Source organism: Scyliorhinus torazame, chromosome 1 (assembly GCF_047496885.1).
Source record: "Scyliorhinus torazame isolate Kashiwa2021f chromosome 1, sScyTor2.1, whole genome shotgun sequence".
NCBI classification, from domain to species: Eukaryota; Metazoa; Chordata; class Chondrichthyes; order Carcharhiniformes; family Scyliorhinidae; genus Scyliorhinus; species Scyliorhinus torazame.
Window position 1 is genome coordinate 342,701,835 of NC_092707.1, and position 18,801 is coordinate 342,720,635.

The 18,801-nt window shown below is 45.8% G+C and overlaps 1 protein-coding gene and 1 long non-coding RNA gene across 2 annotated transcripts in view; one reads left to right on the forward strand and one right to left on the reverse strand.

Moving 5' to 3' along the window:
- Positions 1-18,801, reverse strand: part of rab3gap2 (RAB3 GTPase activating protein subunit 2 (non-catalytic)) — a 117,152-nt gene that overhangs the window by 46,363 nt on the left and 51,988 nt on the right. The window contains exons 13-15 of the mRNA XM_072509477.1: positions 13,751-13,890; positions 8,819-9,035; positions 5,604-5,747 (exon numbers count right to left, since the gene is read on the reverse strand). Of these exons, the coding sequence (XP_072365578.1) occupies positions 5,604-5,747; positions 8,819-9,035; positions 13,751-13,890 (501 nt within the window). The remainder of the gene's footprint in view (positions 1-5,603; positions 5,748-8,818; positions 9,036-13,750; positions 13,891-18,801) is intronic.
- The window catches only part of LOC140425338 (uncharacterized), a 33,292-nt gene continuing 22,152 nt past the window's right edge, over positions 7,662-18,801 (forward strand). The window contains exon 1 of the long non-coding RNA XR_011947837.1: positions 7,662-7,828. This is a non-coding gene — a long non-coding RNA (uncharacterized lncRNA). The remainder of the gene's footprint in view (positions 7,829-18,801) is intronic.

Genomic DNA, 18,801 nt, shown 5'->3' on the forward strand with positions numbered 1-18,801 from the left:
AAGGATGGGTGAGTAAATTTGCAGATGACACTAAAGTCGGTGGAGTTGTGGACAATGCGGAAGGGTGTTACAAGTTGCAGAGGGACATAGCTAAGCTGCAGCGCTGGGCTGAGAGGTGGCAAATGGAGTTTAATGCAGAAAAGTGTGAGGTGATTCATTTGGAAGGAATAACAGGAAGACAGAGTACTGGGCTATTGGTAAGATTCTTTGCAGTGTGGATGAGCAGAGAGATCTCAATGTCCATGTACATAGATCCCTGAAAGTTGCCACCCAGGTTGAGAGGGTTGGGAAGAAGGCGTACGGTGTGTTAGCTTTTATTGGTAGAGGGATTGAGTTTCGGAGCCATGAGGTCATGTTGCAGCTGTACAAAACTCTGGTGCGGCCGCATTTGGAGTATTGCGTGCAATTCTGCCGCATTATAGGAAGGATGTGGAAGCATTGGAAAGGGGAGGCGATTTACCAGGATGTTGCCTGGTATGGAGGAAAGATCTTGAGGGAAGGCTGAGGGACTTGAGGCTGTTTTCGTTAGAGAGAAGGAGAAGAGGTGACTTAATTGAGGCATACAAGACGATCAGAGGATTAGATGGGGTGGACAGTGAGAGCCTTTTTCCTCGGATGGTGATGTCTAGCACGAGGGGACATAGCTTTAAATTGAGGGGAGATAGATATAGGACAGATGTCAGAGGTAGGTTCTTTACTCAGAGAGTAGTAAGGGCGTGGAATGCCCTGCCTGCAACAGTAATGGACTCGCCAACACTAAGGGCATTCAAATGGTCATTGGATAAACATACGGACGATAAGGGAATAGTGTAGATGGGCTTTAGAGTGGTTTCACAGGTCGGCGCAATATCGAGGGCCAAAGGGCCTGTGCTGCGCTGTAATGTTCTATGTTGCATGGCTTCATCTGCAGAAAGTGCACCCAACTGGGGCTCCTCACAGACCGCATGGTTCGGTTGGAGCAGCAGTTGGATGCACTTAGGAGCATGCAGGTGGCGAAAAGCGTCATAGATAGCAGTTATATAAATGTGGTCACACCCAAGGTGCAGGCAGAGAGACAGAGATGGGTGACCACCAGAAGGGGCAGGCTGTCAGTGCAGGAATCCCCTGTGGTTGTCCCCCTCTCGAACAGGTACACTGCTCTGGATACGGTCGGGGGGGAATAGCCTATCAGGGGAAAATAGCAGCTGGCAGAGCAGTGGAACCACAGCTGGCTCTGATGTTCAGCAGGGAGGGTCAAAGCGCAGAAGAGCAATAGGCATAGGGGACTGTATAGTCAGGCGCACAGATAGGTGCTTCATGGACGTGAAAGAAACTCCAAGATGGTATGTTGCCTTCCTGGTGCAGGGTCTTGGATGTCTCCGAACGGGCAGCGGGCATCCTTAAGGGGGAGGGCAAACAGGCAGAGGTTGTGGTACATATTGGTACCAACGACATAGGCAGGAAGGGGGATGAGGTCCTGCAGCACGAGTTCAAGGAGCTAGGCAGAAAGTTAAAAGACAGGACCTCAAGGGTTGTAATCTCGGGATTCCTCCCTGTGCCACGTACCAGCGAGGCTAGAAATAGGAAGATAGAGCAGTTAAACACGTGGCTAAACAGCTGGTGTAGGAGGGGGGGTTTCAGTTATCTAGACCACTGGAAGCTCTTCTGGGGCAGGTGTGGCCTGTATAAGAAGGACGTTTGGGGGGCAGCACGGTGGCGGAGTGGGTTAGCCCTGCTGCCTCACGGCGCCGAGGTCCCAGGTTCGATCCCGGCTCTGGGTCACTGTCTGTGAGGAGTTTGCACATTCTCCCAGTGTTTGCGTAGGTTTCGCCCCCACAATCCAAAGATGTGCAGGGTAGGTGGATTGGCCACGCTACATTGCCCCTTAATTGTAAAAAATGAATTAGGTACTCTACATGCTTTTTTTAAACTTAATAATTTGGGGGGGGGGGGGGGGCTTAAATATACCTTCAGAAAAAAAGGAATGGTAAGAGACAGTTGAAATGAAATGGCATGAAAACAAATGGGTCTCGGTGGGGTAGAGCTAATCATCTGAAGTTGTTGAATTTGATGTTGAGACCGGAAGGTTGTAGCGTGCCTAACCGGAAGATGAGAGGTTGTTCCTTCAGTTTGGGCAGCCCGGTAGCACAAGTGGATAGCACTGTGGCTTCACAGCGCCAGGGTCCCAGGTTCGATTCCCCACTGGGTCACTGTCTGTGCGGAGTCTGCACGGTCTCCCAGTGTCTGCGTGGGTTTCCTCCGGGTGCTCCGGTTTCCTCCCACAGTCCAAAGATGTGCAGGGTTAGGTGGATTGGCCATGCTAAATTGCCCTTCGTGCCCCAAAAAAGATTACGAGGGGTTACAGGGATAGGGTGGAAGTGAGGGCTTAAGTGGGTTGGTGCAGACTCGATGGGCCGAATGGCCTCCTTGTGCACACTATGAACTATGCATCCAAACTGGAGAGGCATAAATATCCTGGCCGCGAGGTTTGCTAGTGTCACACGAGAGGGTTTAAACTAGTATGGCAGGGGGGGTGGGTACCGGACCAATAGGTCATAAGGTGAAAAAATTGAGCGAGAACTAGGAAATAGGGCCACTATGGCTCTGAAGAAGAGCAGACAGGGAGATGTTGCTGAAAATAGTCGGACTGGTGGCCTGAAGTGCATATGTTTTAATGCAAGAAGTATAACAGGCAAGGCAGGTGAACATAGAGCTTGGATTCATACTTGGAACTATGATGTTGTTGCCATTACAGAGACCTGGTTGAAGGAAGGACAGGATTCCAGGATTTAGATGTTTCAGGCAGGATAGAGGGGGATGTAAAAGGGGTGAAGGAGTTGCGCTACGGGTTAGGGAGAATATCACAGCTGTCCTGCGGGAGGACACCTCAGAAGGCAGCGAGGCTATATGGGTAGAGATCAGGAATAAGAAGGGTGCAGTCACAATGTTGGGGGTTTACTACATGCTTCCCAACAGCCAGCGGGAGATAGAGGAGCAGATAGGTTGACAGGTTGACAGATTTTGGAAAGGAGTAAAAACAACAGGGTTGCTGTGATGGGATCTTTAACTTCCCCAATATTGACTGGGACTCACTTAGTGCTAGTGGCTTGGATGGGGCAGAGTTTGTAAGGAGCATCCAGGAGGGCTTCTTAAAACAATATGTAGACAGTCCAACTAGGGAAGGGGCGGTACTGGACCTGGTATTGGGGAATGAGCCCGGCCAGGTGGTAGAAGTTTCAGTAGGGGAGCATTTCGGGAACAGTGACCACAATTCAGAAAGTTTTAAAGTGCTGGTGGACAAGGATAAGAGTAGTCCTAGGATGAATGTGCTAAATTGGGGGAAAGCTAATTATAACAATGTTAGGTGGGAACTGAAGAACATAGATTGGGGGCGGATGTTTGAGGGTAAATAAACATCTGACATGTGGGAGGCTTTTGAATGTCAGTTGAAAGGAATTCAGGATCAGCATGTTCCTATGAGGAAGAAAGATAAATATGGCAAATTTTATGATCCTTAGATAATGTAGGCCTCGTCAAAAAGAAATAGGAGGCTTTTGTCAGGGCTAGAAGGCTGGGAACAGACGAAGCCTCTGTGGAATATAAGGAAAGTAGGAAGGAACTTGAGCAAAGAGTCAGGAGGGCTAAAAGGGGTCACGAAAAGTCATTGGCATACAGGGTTAAGGAAAACCTCAAGGCTTTTACACATACATAAAAAGCAAGAGGGTAGCCAGGGAAAGGGTTGGCCCACTGAAGGACAGGGGAGGGAATCTATGCGTGGAGCCAGAGGAAATGGGCGAGGTACTAAATGAATACTTTGCATCAGTATTCATCAAAGAGAAGGAATTGGTGGATGTGAGGGTGTGTAGATAGCCTGGGTCACATTGAGATGCAAAAAGATGAGGTGTTGGGCGTCTTGAAAAAATATTACGGCGGATAAGTCCCCAGGGCCTGATGGGATATACCCCTGAATACTGAAGGAGGCAAGAGAGGAAATCGCTGAGGCCTTCACAGAAATCTTTGGCTCCTCACGGTCTTCAGGTGATGTCCCGGAGGACTGGAGACTAGCCAATGTTGTTCCTTTGTTTAAGAAGGGTAGCAAGGATATCATCGAGGGCCGAAGGGCCTGTTCTGTGCTGTTCTAATACGGGGAACTACAGGCCGGTGGGCCTTAAGTCAATGGTAGGGAAATTACTGGAGAGAATTCTTCAAGACAGGATCTATTCACATTTGGAAGCAAGTGGACGTATTAGTGAGAGGCAGCACGGTTTTGTGAAGCGGAGGTCGTGTCTCACTAACTTTTTCGAGGAGGTCACAAAGATGATTGATGCAGGTAGGGCAGTGGATGTTGTCTGTATGGACTTCAGTAAGGCCTTTGACAAGGTCCCTCATGGCAGACAGGTACAAAAGGTGAAGTCACACGGGATCAGAGGTGAGCTCGCAAGATGGATACAGAACTGGCTAGGTCATAGAAGGCAGCGAGTAGCAATGGAAGGGTGCTTTTCTGATCGGAGGGCTGTGACTAGTGGTGTTCCGCAGGGATCCGTACTGGGACCGTTGCTGTTCGTAGTATATATTCAAATGATTTGGAGGAAAATGTAACTGGTCTGATTAGTAAGTTTGCGGACGACGCAAAGGTTGGTGGAATTGCGGATAGCGATGAGGACTGTCAGAGGATACAGCAGGATTTAGATTGTTTGAAGACTTGGGCGGCGAGATGGGAGTTTAATCTGGACAAATGTGAGGTAATGCAATTTGGAAGGTCTAATACAGGTAGGGAATATACAGTGAATGGTAGAACCCTCAAGAGTATTCACAGTCAGAGAGATCTTGGTGTATAGGTCCACAGGTCACTGAAAGGGGCAATATAGGTGGAGAAGATAGTCAAGAAGGCATACGGCATGTTTGCCTATATTGACCGGGGCATTGAGTATAAAAATTTGCAAGTCATGTTGCAGCTGTATAGAACCTTAGTTAGGTCACACTTGGTATATAATGTTCAATTCTGGTCGCCATACTACCAGCATCAGAAGGATGTGGTGGAGGCTTGAGGATGCAGAAGAGATTTACCAGGACGTTGCTTGGTATGGAGGGCATTAGCTATGAGGGGAGGTTGAATAAACTTGGTTTGTTCTCACTGGAACGAAGGAGGTTGAGGGGCGACCTGATAGAGGTCTACAAGATTAAATGGGACATTGACAGAGTGGATAGTCGGTGACTTTTTCCCAGGGTAGAGGGGTCAATTACTCGGGGGCATAGGTTTAAAGTGCGAGGGGCGAGGTTTAGAGGAGATGTACGAGATAAGTTTTTTTTAAAAACACAATCGAGGATAGTGGGTGCCTGGTGCTCGATGCCGGAGGAGGTGGTGGAAGCAGGGACGATAGTGACGTTTCTGGGGCATCTTGACAAATACATGAATAGGATGGGGATAGAGGGATACGGACCCCGGAAGTGTAGAAGATTTTAATTTAGACGGGCAGCATGGTCGGCGCAGGGTTGGAGGGCCGAAGGGTCTGTTCCTGTGCTGTACTTTTCTTTGTTCTTTGTACTGGCAAGGTAACTGCAGGTATGAGTGATGCTGGAATTATTACTCTATTTTTGCTGTGAACAAAATTAAAATAAAGTACCTAAGAGCAAGGTGGAAAGGAACATTGATGGTTTTCACGTTGCCATCCACTGGATCAATTAGACAAATTTGATAGGTTTGTGGTTGCCAACCCTGGCTGGTCACATTGTTCAATCCCATTATCTTGTAGCCAGGATACAGTAACCTAAGAGGGGCACATTTTAAGAGTTATAAAATATCCAGAATACATTCTGATTTCATCATATACAAAGTCAAAACGAGTCAAAACATTTCGATATAAATGACTTTGATGATATCAGGACATTGCACTAGGTGAATGATGGATTTTGATTTATAATTTGAGATTATGGGCGCAATTCAACTAAATGGAACAAAGTCCTACAGTGAGCGTGTTTGTCCGTGTGTTTCCCAGCGCTCACAACACTGAGAAACACAGGGCTGTACAACGCCACTCGCATTAAATAAGGGGCCTCAGCAGTGAACATGCGGCCAAGGCGCAACATAGCCCTGTTTTCTACACCGAGGAGCTCCACTCGCTGGAACTCCTCAGTGTCACTAGAGAATGGCGTCCCGATCTCCGAGGCCCCTGAATCGACCCCCGACCCCCCCCAAATCCCAATGCACTAAGGGAGGGTCCCTGGCAACACCCCCCACACCCACGCAGGGCACCTCCCAAAAAATTCCAGCTTGGTACTTGGCAGTACCAACCTGGCACCATGGTCATGCCCCAGGGTGGCACCAGCAATGCCAGGATACTGATTTGTTATGTTGTAGGTGTAACATAAGCGGCTTTCTTGTGGTGCACTTGACAAAGGAAGGTTCAGACGTGGAGATACCTTCAACACGTTTATTAAACTATTTACACTTCTATTACTCGGGTCAACACTAAAGCTAATCCTACTATAGCGACAGACTGACTAACCAGCTGCTGCAATCCACATGGTGGGTCTAATATTGAATCAACCCTGTGTCTCTACTCACTGACTGTCTCCACTGGAAAGAGGCTGATCATGTGTGTGGTGTCCTTTATATATGGGTTGGTGATCGTGTCACCTCCTTGTGTATCGTGAATGTCCACTGGTCGTATCCTATCTAACTGATCTATTGGTTGTGTGCGTGTGATGTTTCTGGTGCTCCCTCTAGTGTCTAGCTAGCCTACATGCATTTACATTGATGCACATCACCACAGGTACCACCCTGCCCAAAAGGCACGAACCTGGGAGTCTCCGATCCACTGGGAAACCCCTCACGAGTGCCATTCCATCTGGTCCCCGTTTGTGGAGACCAGTGCTGAACGAAGCTCGCCCAAGGTCTCCGAGACGAAGGGGATAGATCCCAACGCCCTAGATAACTCGTGAATCTGCACATTAAAGTGAGACTATGTGCGGAATTTACATCACGTCTTGGGGGGTCGTGTTCGACCTCGCGAGGAGTTGCGAACTGGGTAGATCCCGGGAGTGGGGTCTTCGGCTTTTAATCGGCCACTCTCTGCCACGGCGAGCTGCTTTTCCAGCGCAGCGTGGCCGCTGGATTGTGCCCAATATTCATAATCTCTTCCCAATTCCATCTGTCCCAAGCCAGAAATCAACACTGACTGAAAGGCTAACAGTCTAATTACAGATGTCTCAAAAGTCACACTGAACATGCCACCCACAGATAGAGAGCATCAACCAGGTACGAACTCTTCTCCTATCTTGTCCTCCTTATATAGAGGTGCCTAGCTCCTACTTGTGACCTCCCTTTATCTGTAATGCTGAGGTTCCCGAATTTCCCCCAGTCCATCAGCTAGTTTCTATTTGTATGCAATTCAAAAAATTTGCAGTAAAATTTGCAGTAGTCTATTTAATCTGCCCACTGAAATCACTCATTTCATTCCCCCAGGAGGTATTTTTATACCATTTATGAAATATAATAACCACAAGTTTCTTCAAACGTCAGAAACTTTCATGTTAGTGGCATGTTCAAATCACCGAAAGCACATTTGTTCCAAATTCTGATTTGACCTTTGCTACAGAAATTTGAGATGCATCCTTATCTGGAACTTTGCACACTGAACATTGGCCCGTAACTTCGCTAGTGTGGCAATCTCCGGCAGATTGCCACTCTCGCCAGACTTGCCTGCAATGGGATTTTGAAGCCCCTGCTTTATCCGACCTTCCTCACTCAGGCTGGGTGAGACAGGAGCAGCGAAGCGCACCCCCAGCTGCATAGTTGTGGAATAACTGGGACCAAGAGAGATAAGTCACTTCCCCTTACAGGTAGTAGGTAAGTTTTAACATTTACAGAGTGGCGGGGGGGGGGGGGGGGGGGGTGCGCGGCAGCCAGAGGGGGCCCAGTCAGAGGGTCGGTCTGACTGGGACGCACCCAGAGGTGCTTGGGTCCCATGCAAGTCTGGGTCTGGATATTTAAATAGTTACTCTGGTGTTAAAAGATTCCCCTCCCATCTAACTCTTTCAGAGTAACTATCAGGGTAACACTGGCAGCGCCATCTGAAGTTAGCGATTTAAATCACTTGTCAGATGGTTCCCAGCCCAGCACAATTGTCCAGAGGAAGTTAGGGTACTCCCCTAAATGTGCCGCTGGGGAACTCAGAAGCTATGTTCCAATATCCTGTATTTCAGAACCCATTCACCATGTTACATATATATTATATATATTGATTCCTCTAAATCTCAAAAGTATGTTGAGAAAAAACTCTTGCAATAAAACATTTGTCCCTATGGACATGATTTTTAAATTTTTTTAATAAAGTATCTTAAAATATTATAAACTATATATCCGTCAAGATATAGTGTCATCCAAGAAAGCAAAAATAAAGTTTAATTGGATGGAAAAATAATTCACAAATGAGAATAACAGTTTGTACTGGTCTCAGCAGCTGTATCATCAGCAATAGAGAGACTTTTTAAATTGAATAATTTAGTGTACTTTCTTCAAAACAAACTTTTTGGTTTGTTCCCATCAGTTCAGTAATTTTATTGCATAACACAAGATGCACAACATGAAAGTGTACTTTATCCTGCAGTGGAACGCAAGGTTTTAAAATCTTGAGAATGTGCTGATTGCTCACACAAAACAAAAAACCTTCTTTTCCTCCTCAAATATTCTCTCAAATATGACTGAAATATTAAGCTACAGAAAAGGTCTAAAATGACAATCTCTTTCCATTCCCCACCCATCCATTATTGTAGAAAAGCACTTGGCAAACTCATACAGTAAACAAGCTACTTTCAGGTTATATTTCACTGTACAGACCTGCAGTGTTTTCCCACATTAAAAGCCCCAACCCTTGGACCTTGCTGGGTGCTCCATATTTCGAGGATTCCTCTCCTTGGGGCATAGATCACCAGGAACTGAGCCACTCTCCTTAGGCCTGCGGGACTGCCGAAAGGAGAGAAATTGATTTTCTCTGCTTCTCTTTCATGAAGATCTTCTAACACCTGGATCCAGCCTACCTGCGCATCACGGTACCCTAACAAACAAAACAAAACTTAAAACAGAGCAGTCAGGAGGAGCATCTATCCCGGCAGTAAACTGAAGTGGAATGTGCTTCAGGTGAAACTTCTGTTTAAACCTTTGCCACATTTTAATTTCCTGTCAAGAGCAAGGGTTGCTTCCAGCTACACATTAGTTCCAAGGGTGCAATCCTGAGGCGCTCAATGCATCTCTCCCCCTCTCTTTCTATTAGAATTCCTTTCACTCAGGAGTGGTGCAAGAGGACTAGAGAATTACAAATGGTACACCCTTATTGGTTATAAAGGTGGGCCCAACAACAATAGCCCAGTCAGTCTAACCTTGGCTCAAGAAAGCTTTTGGAAGTGATAATTTGGGACAAAATTAATAGTCACTTGGGCAAATGTGGGTTAATTAAGGAAAGCCAGGATGGTTTTCTTCAGGGAAAGTCGTGTTTAATTAACTGGTTTGCGTTTTTTTGATGAGGCGACAAGAGAGTTGATGGGGATAATCCTGTTCATGTGGTGTACGTGGACTTCCAAAAGACATTGGAAAAAATGCCACAGATGTACTTGAGTAAAGTTAGAGCTCATGGAATAAAAGGGGCAATGGAAACATGAATATGGGAAACAAACAGTAATGCTGAATGGTTGCTTTTCAGACTGGAGGTCAATTTATAGTGGAGATTCCCAAGCATCAATGTTATCTTCCTGATATATATTAATGACCTAGGGTGCAATTTCAAAATTTGTAGATGGTACAAAACTTGGAAATATTATGAACTGCAAGGAAGGCAGCAGTAGGTTGGTGGAATGGGCAGACAAGTGGCAAATGAAATTTAATGCAGGGAAGTGTGAAGCGATTCATTTGGGTAAGAAGAACGCAGAGACTGTTTATAAACCCATAATTCTTAAAACAGGTGCACAACCAGAGGCAACCGGACAATTCAGAGCATGATTAATAAAGCACACAGCATTCTGGGCTTTTTCCAAACAGTGCTGTAGGCAAGGAGCGGCACGTTAGCACAGTGGTTAGCTTCACAGCGCCTGGGACCCGGGTTCGATTCCCGGCTTGGGGCACTGTCTATGCGGAGTCTGCACGTTCTCCCAGTGTCTGCGTGGGTTTCCTCCAGGTGTTCCAGTTTCCTCCCACAAGTCCTGAAAGATGTGTTTGTTAGGTGAATTGGACATTGAATTCTCCCTCAGTGTACCCGAACAGGTGCCGGAATGTCCACAGAAACGTCGATGCAGTGTTAATGTAAACCTACTTGTGACAATAAAGATAATTATTGAATTATTAAGTCCATGTTTGATCCACTGCCTTTGCCAAGTTGGTAATTTTGTACTTATTATAATTAACTTAATAAATTCTGTGAAACTCGTAACCATAAGACATAGGAGCGGAAGTAAGGCCATTCGGCCCACCGAGTCCACTCCACCATTCAATCATGGCTGATTTCAACTCCATTTACCCGCTCTCTCTCCATAGCCCTTAATTCCTCGAGAAATCAAGAATTTATCAACTTCTGTCTTAAAGACACTCAACATCCCGGCATCCACCGCCCTCTGTGGCAATGAATTCCACAGACCCACCACTCTCTGGCTGAAGAAATTGCTCCTCATCTCTGTTCTAAAGCGGCTCCCTTTTATTCTAAGGCTGTGCCCCTGGGTCCTCGTCTCCCCTGCTAATGGAAACAACTTCCCTACATCCACCCTATCTAAGCCATTCATTATCTTGTAAGTTTCTATTAGATCTCCCCTCAACCTCCTAAACTCCAATGAATATAATCCCAGGATCCTCAGACGTTCATCGTATGTTAGGCCTACCATTCCTGGGATCATCCTTGTGAATCTCCGCTGGACCCGTTCCAGTGCCAGTATGTCCTTCCTGAGGTGTGGGGCCCAAAATTGCTCACAGTATTCTAAATGGGGCCTAACTAATGCTTTATAAAGCTTCAGAAGTACATCCCTGCTTTTATATTCCAAGCCTCTTGAGATAAATGACAACATTGCATTTGCTTTCTTAATTACGGACTCAACCTGCAAGTTTACCTTTAGAGAATCCTGGACTAGGACTCCCAAGTCCCTTTGCACTTCAGCATTATGAATTTTGTCACCGTTTAGAAAATAGTCCACGCCTCTATTCTTTTTTCCAAAGTGCAAGACCTCGCACTTGCCCACGTTGAATTTCATCAGCCATTTCTTGGACCACTCTCCTAAACTGTCTAAATCTTTCTGCAGCCTCCCCACCTCCTCCATACTACCTGCCCCTCCACCTATCTTTGTATCATCGGCAAACTTAGCCAGAATGCCCTCAGTCCCGTCATCTAAATCGTTAATATATAAAGAGAACAGCTGTGGCCCCAATACTGAACCCTGCGGGACACCACTCGTCACCGGTTGCCATTCCGAAAAAGAACCTTTTATCCCAACTCTCTGCCTTCTGCCTGACAGCCAATCGTCAATCCATGTTAGTACCTTGCCTCGAATACCATGGGCCCTTATTTTACTCAGCAGTCTCCCGTGAGGCACCTTATCAAAGGCCTTTTGGAAGTCAAGATAGATAACATCCATTGGCTCTCCTTGGTCTAACCTATTTGTTATCTCTTCAAAGAACTCTAGCAGGTTTGTCAGGCACGACCTCCCCTTACTAAATCCATGCTGACTTGTCCTAATCCGACCCTGCACTTCCAAGAATTTAGAAATCTCATCCTTAACAATGGATTCTGGAATCTTGCCAACAACCGAGGTTAGGCTAATTGGCCTATAATTTTCCATCTTTTTCCTTGTTCCTTTCTTGAACAGGGGGGTTACAACAGCGATTTTCCAATCCTCTGGGACTTTCCCTGACTCCAGTGACTTTTGAAAGATCATAACTAACGCCTCCACTATTTCTTCAGCTATCTCCTTTAGAACTCTAGGATGTAGCCCATCTGGGCCCGGAGATTTATCAATTTTTAGACCTCTTAGTTTCTCTAGCACTTTCTCCTTTGTGATGGCTACCATATTCAACTCTGCCCCCTGACTCTCCGGAATTGTTGGGATATTACTCATGTCTTCTACTGTGAAGACTGACGCAAAGTACTTATTCAGTTCCTCAGCTATTTCCTGGTCTCCCATCACAAAATTACCAGCGTCATTTTGGAGCGGCCCAATGTCTACTTTTGCCTCCCGTTTGTTTTTAATGTATTTAAAGAAACTTTTACTATCATTCCTAATGTTACTGGCTAGCCTACCTTCAAATTTGATCCTCTCTTTCCTTATCTCTCTCTTTGTTATCCTCTGTTTGTTTTTGTAGCCTTCCCAATCTTCTGACTTCCCATTACTCTTTGCCACATTATAGGCTTTCTCTTTTGCTTTGATGCATTCCCTAACTTCCTTTGTCAGCCATGGCTGCCTAATCCCCCCTCTGATAACCTTTCTTTTCTTTGGGATGAACCTCTGTACTGTGTCCTCAATTACTCCCAGAAACTCCTGCCATTGCTGTTCTACTGTCTTTCCCACTAGGCTCTGCTCCCAGTCGATTTTCGTCAGTTCCTCCCTCATGCCCCTGTAGTTACCTTTATTTAACTGTAACACCTTTACATCTGATTCTATCTTCTTTCTTTCAAATTGGAGATTGAATTCGACCATATTATGATCACTGCCTCCTAAGTGCTCCCTTACTTTAAGATCTTTAATCAGGTCTGGCTCATTACATAACACTAAGTCCAGAATGGCCTGTTCCCTCGTGGGCTCCATCACAAGCTGTTCCAAAAAGCCCTCCTGTAAACATTCAATGAATTCCCTTTCCTTGGGTCCACTGGCAGTATTATTTACCCAGTCCACCTGCATATTAACGTCCCCCATGATCACTGTGACCTTGCCTTTCTGACATGCACTTTCTATTTCGTGGTGCATTTTGTGCCCCTGGTCCGGACCACTGTTAGGAGGCCTGTACATAACTCCCATTATGGTTCTTTTGCCTTTGTGGTTCCTCAACTCTACCCACACAGACTCCACATCATCTGACGTTTAGTGCTATTGATTTAATTTCATTCCTAATTAACAAGGCAACCCCGCCCCCTCTGCCCACCTCTCGGTCTTTTTGATAGGTTGTGAATCCCTGGATGTTTAAATGCCAGTCCTGAACCCCCTGCAACCATGTCTCTGTGATGCCTATCACATCATACCTGCCAGTCACAATCTGGGCCACAAGCTCATCTACCTTGTTCCGTACACTGCGCGCATTTAAATATAGCACCTTTAATTCTCTATTAACCATCCCTTTTTGTTTTCTTAGTGTGGTGGACCTTGGTTTACTGAGCCTTTCCATACACTGTCATATTTTGTGGGATGGGGACAATCGTAACCACTCGAGTTTTGTCTGTTCGAGTTTTTTTGTATTCCTAAGCAGCTACGCTCCCCGCTGATTACTTCACCTCTTGGTTCCCTGACTTTCCCTTCCTCCCCAATCTTTAGTTTAAAGTCCTATTGACCACCCTATTTACTCTTTTCACCAGAACACTGGTCCCAGCTCGGTTCAGGTGGAGACCATCCCAACGGTATAGGTCCCCCCTGTCTTCCGACACAAAAGTAGCAAGTTAAAAACAAATTGTTTGCAATGAAGAAAACAATTAAGTATATTAAATTGAACAAATAAAAAATCTCCCAAGTAAAAACTGAAAATTACATGAGAATGTTATGTTTCAAACAAATACTGTAAAACTAAATGTAGACAAGATATCATCCTCACCTTTCCACATGCGTATTGCTACACCTCTTGTGACATCTAATAAAGTGACACGGCCAAAATCATCTGTTACAGCTGCCAGAGTGTTACAAGGTGATAGGCAAATACTTTCTCCACGCCGACGAGAATCTGGAATACCAAACCTACAAAATAATAAGTAGAATAATACACAAGCATAGCTTAAAATGAGCTGTAATAATAACGCAGCATCATTTCCATTAGTGTAACGTGGTGAACAAATGCGCGGTCATTGGAAAAGTTGACCAAACTCGATAGAATTCTGGTCAGACAGTACCTGTAGTGCTGAATCCAGTTCTAGTGAGCAAGACACATTAAAAAGGCAGTGAAGTACTCCACTGGCCATTGTATAGTGTTAATGGTCTGAGTTACAAGGAAAGAGGAGAGAACCCAGAGATGTTCAGCCTGGAAGGGAGTTGTCAAAGAGCCTATCACAGAATTTACAGTGCAGAAGGAGGCCATTTGGCCCATCGAGTCTGCACCAGCCCTTGGAAATGGCACCCTAATTAAGACCACGCCTCCACCATAGCCAGTAACCCCACCTAACCTTTTGGACAATAAGGGGCAATTTATCATGGCCAATCCACCTAACCTGCACATCTTTGGACTGTGGGACGAAATCGGAGCACCCAGAGGAAGCCCACGCAGACACGGGGAGAAAGTGCAAACTCCACAGAGTCACCCAAGGCTGTAATTGAACCCGGGACCCTGGGGCTGTGAGGCAGCAGTGCTAACCACTGTGCCACCGTGCTGCCCCGAAATAGCTGATGGAAAGGAAAAGATAAACCCAGAATAAGGACAATTTAATTTGTGGTCTATGAATTAATATTAAATATTGGTTAGGCCACATTCAGAATACTTAGTGAAGTTCTGGTCATCACATTATCGAGTTAAGTTAAGAAATAGGAGTATGATGCATTTGGCCCATCAAGCCTGCTCCACCATTCAATAAGATAATGGTTGATCTGATTAAGGTCTTAATTCCACTCTCCTGCCCGTACCTTCGACTCCATTGTCAATCAAACGTCTTATCTAATTCAGCCTTGGAAATATTTAATGATTCAGCCTCCATTACCCTCCGTGGAAGAGAATTCTGACAGAATTTCCCCCTCAGCTCAGTCTTAAATGTGAGACTCTCGAGTTTAAATGTGCCCACTAGTTGGCTCCCATAGGAGGAGAGCCATCCCATCAGCATTTACCCCGTCAAGCCACCTCAGAATTTTACATGTTTCAATAAGGTCACATTCTTCGAAACTCCAATGAGCATCAGCCCAACCTGCTCAACCCTTTCTCGTAAGACAACTCCTCCAATGTGGACAAGGTGCGGCGGTGGCGGGAAGGAAAAGGGGTAGAGTGGGGTAGGATTGAGGACAAATCTTGTAACGGGTCTAGTTTGAGGGCTATGGTGACGGCAGCATTGCCAATGGCTCAGAGTAGATATTCAGGGAGACCAGTGGTGCAGTCCACGTGAAGATATGGAATCAGCTGAGGAGGCATTTTAGGATGGAAGGGACGTTGGTGCTAATGCTGCTGTGAGAGAATCATGGGTTTGAGCCGGGGGGAGGGATTTGTATTTGGAGGAAGGATTTGCCAGTCTGGAGGAGCTAAGGGAGTGTGTAGAGCTGCCGAGAGGGAGTGAGTTCAAGTATCTGCAGATTCGGGACTTTGCGTAAAAGGTTTGGAGGGGGTTCCCTAGGTTGCTGGGATACATCCTGCTGGAGTGACTGCTACTTATACATAGAATTTACAGTGCAGGAGGAGGCCATTCGACTGCACCGGCTCTTGGAAAGAGCACTCTACCCAAGGTCAACATCTCCACCCCATTCCCATAACCCAGTAACCCCACCCAACACTAAGGGCAATTTTGGACACTAAGGGCAATTTATCACGGCCAATCCACCTAACCTGCACATCTTTGGACTGTGGGAGGAAACCGGAGCACCTGGAGGAAACCCACGCACACACGGGCAGGATGTGCAGACTCCGCACAGACAGTGACCCAAGCCGGAATCGAACCTGGGACCCTGGAGCTGTGAAGCAATTGTGCTATCCACAATGCTACCGTGCTGCCCCACTTATGGATGTGGAAGGGGAGGGAAGAATTGGGGATATATACAAGTGGCTGAGGGAGCAGGGAGGTAAGCGGGTGGTGAAGATCAGGGAGAAATGGGAAGCGGAGTTGGGAGGGGAGATCAATTGGGGAGTATGGAGTGAGGCACTGCGAAGGATAAACGGGACCTCCTCTTGTTTGAGAATGAGCCTGATACAGTTTAAGGTGGTGTATAGGATGCATATGACTCGGGCGAGAATGAGTGGGTTCTTTCAGGGGGTAACAGATGAGTGTGAGAGGTGTGGGCGGGGGCCAGCGAATCACACGCACGCTTTGGGGTTGTGAAAAATTGGGAAGATTCTGGCCCGGGGTGTTCGCAGTCTTAGCCAGGGTAGTGGAGGAGTGGCGGTCGGCTTCGCCACTGGGAACAGCGGCATGGTTGGGTGACCTGTATGACTTACTGCGGTTGGAGAAGGTAAAGTATGAGTTAAGGGGCTCAGCAGGGGAGTTTGAGAAAAGATGGGGGATGTTTGTGACAGTGTTTGAGGAGCTGTTCGTCGCAGGGGTGGGGGGTGAAAAAGGGGAAATATCTGTACAGATTGTATAATTGATTGTTGGGAAGTATGTTTCCCGAGGTGGTTATTGGCTGCAACCTGCTTTGATACATGCTTGTAATAAAATACATTAAAAAAAAGACAACTCCTCCATCCCAGGGGTCAGAGAGTGAATCTTCTCTGAACTTTCCAATGTAAGTGTATCCCTCATGAATACAAAGACCAAAACTGTACAGTAAATAAAGTGCAGTCTCAGCATGCCCTGTACAGTTGCAGCAAGATTTCCCTATCTTTATACTCTATCCTCTTGCAAAAAAGCAAACATTCCATTTGCCTTCCTAATTACTTACTGTGCCTGCATACTAACCTTTTGTGATTCACACACAAGGACAACCAGATCTCTCTGTACCACAGCATTCTGCAATCTCGCACTCCATTTAAATAATAGTCTGCTTTTCCTTCTTCCTTCCAAAGTAGGCAACCTCATCTTTCACATAATATCCATCTGCCAATTTTTTGTCCACCCACTTAACCTATCTACATCTCTTTGCAGACTCATTGCATCCTCCTTTTGGGTTATTTGACTGATAGGACAGTAATTGCCAGGATTGCCTGTTTGGATTTGTTCAGGAATGATCATAGAGGAGCCTGGGACGTTGGTGTGACCATGTCGGGCTGATGCTTGATAATCCATAGACAATTCTCACAATTTTGGCAGAAGTCCCCATATGTTAATGAAGAGGACTTTGCTGGGTCAATCAGGTTGGGTATCCCTTTGTCATATGCAAACTGATATCAGGGTTGAAACCAACTGTTCCACCCAGTATTATACTTCTTCTTTGCAGGCTTATACAACTGAGTGGCCTATCATCCTGGTGGGTAGAAGACATCAAATATAATTCGAGAGAAAAGGGGTTCGGAGACATTTCTTTTATACAGATGTTTGTTGGTGCATCCATTTTTTTTTGTCATGCCGATAGTTGAGGCAGACTATTGCATCTCATAAGGAAAAACTGAATTCATACCTGAAGCAGAAAATACAACCCAAGAGGAGTTAACAATGCTGGTGATCAGTATTGTACAGCACTAAAATAGATAGGCCTAATGAACTGTGTGCTGTAAATTTCCATGATTCTATAGAGATTAAGTATTTGCATTCGCAGAGTGATGAGAATATCTATCTTGCTGTCACACCAAATGGTTGAAGTGAGGAGCACAGATGTATTAAAGGGGAAGCTAGAGAAGTACATAAAAGAAAAGAAATAGGTATGATATGCTGCGATGAATTAAATAAGAGTGGAGGAGGTTTATGTGGAGCATGAACACTGGCATGGGTCTTTATCATCTGTAGTGTATAATATCAGTGCCTTTCACGTCACCAAGCACTTCACAACCAATTGAGTACTTTTGAAGTGTAGTCACCAATAAGATCGAAAAGCCATAACCATGACCTCAACCTCACCAATCTATATGTTGCAGGTGCATCTGTCCATGACCGGTAAGAGTGACCACTGCACAGTCCTTGCAGAGACTTAGTCTGGTTTTCACTCGATTGACACCCTCCACTGTGCTGTGTGCCACATCCGCCATATAAATGGGATATATTACTATAAACAGAAGCTGTGAGCTATTTTCATCAGTGTTCCAAGTTGGGATCCTTCGCAAATAACATCAGTGTGCTTCGTGACATAGTTAGATTCTTAATTCCTGCGACAAAAGTTTCTACTTTATTTTAAACCTTTGATTCTTACCAAAAATATTAGAATTGATTTTCCACAGTCTCCAAGTTCATTGGAAGTTGGGTATTTCCTGAATATATTTCTTCAGCGTTCACGGAATTGTTAAAAGAGTATTTTATAGATGGAACAGTTGACAAATAATAGGTAATGTAGATACAAGAACATGCAATTGGTTAAGGACTGCACAGTATGGCCAACTTGTTCATTTGAATACAGCTGACATTGGGCTGCACGGTGGCGCAGTCGTTAGCATTGCTGCCTCACGGTGCCGAGGTCCCAGGTTCGATCCCGGCTCTGGGTCCCTGTCCTTGTGGAGTTTGCACATTCGCCCCATGTTTGCATGGGTTCGCCCCCATAACCCAAAGATGTGCAGGGCAGGTGGATTGGCCACGCTAAGTTGCCCCTTAATTGGGAAAAAATGAATTGGGTACGCTAAATTTACTTTTAAAAATGAACACAGCTGACACTGAGCGTGTGCATGAAGTGCGCCCCCTAGTGTTGTGGCACAAATAAACAGTTACGTTATCTTGCTGAAATGCATTATTTTCTTGGGTGAAATTCTCCCGAAACGGCGCGATGTCCGCCGACTGGCGCCCAAAACGGCGCCAATCAGACGGGCATTGCGCCACCCCAAAGGTGCGGAATGCTCCGCATCTTTGGGGGCCGAGCCCCAACATTGAGGGGCTAGGCCGA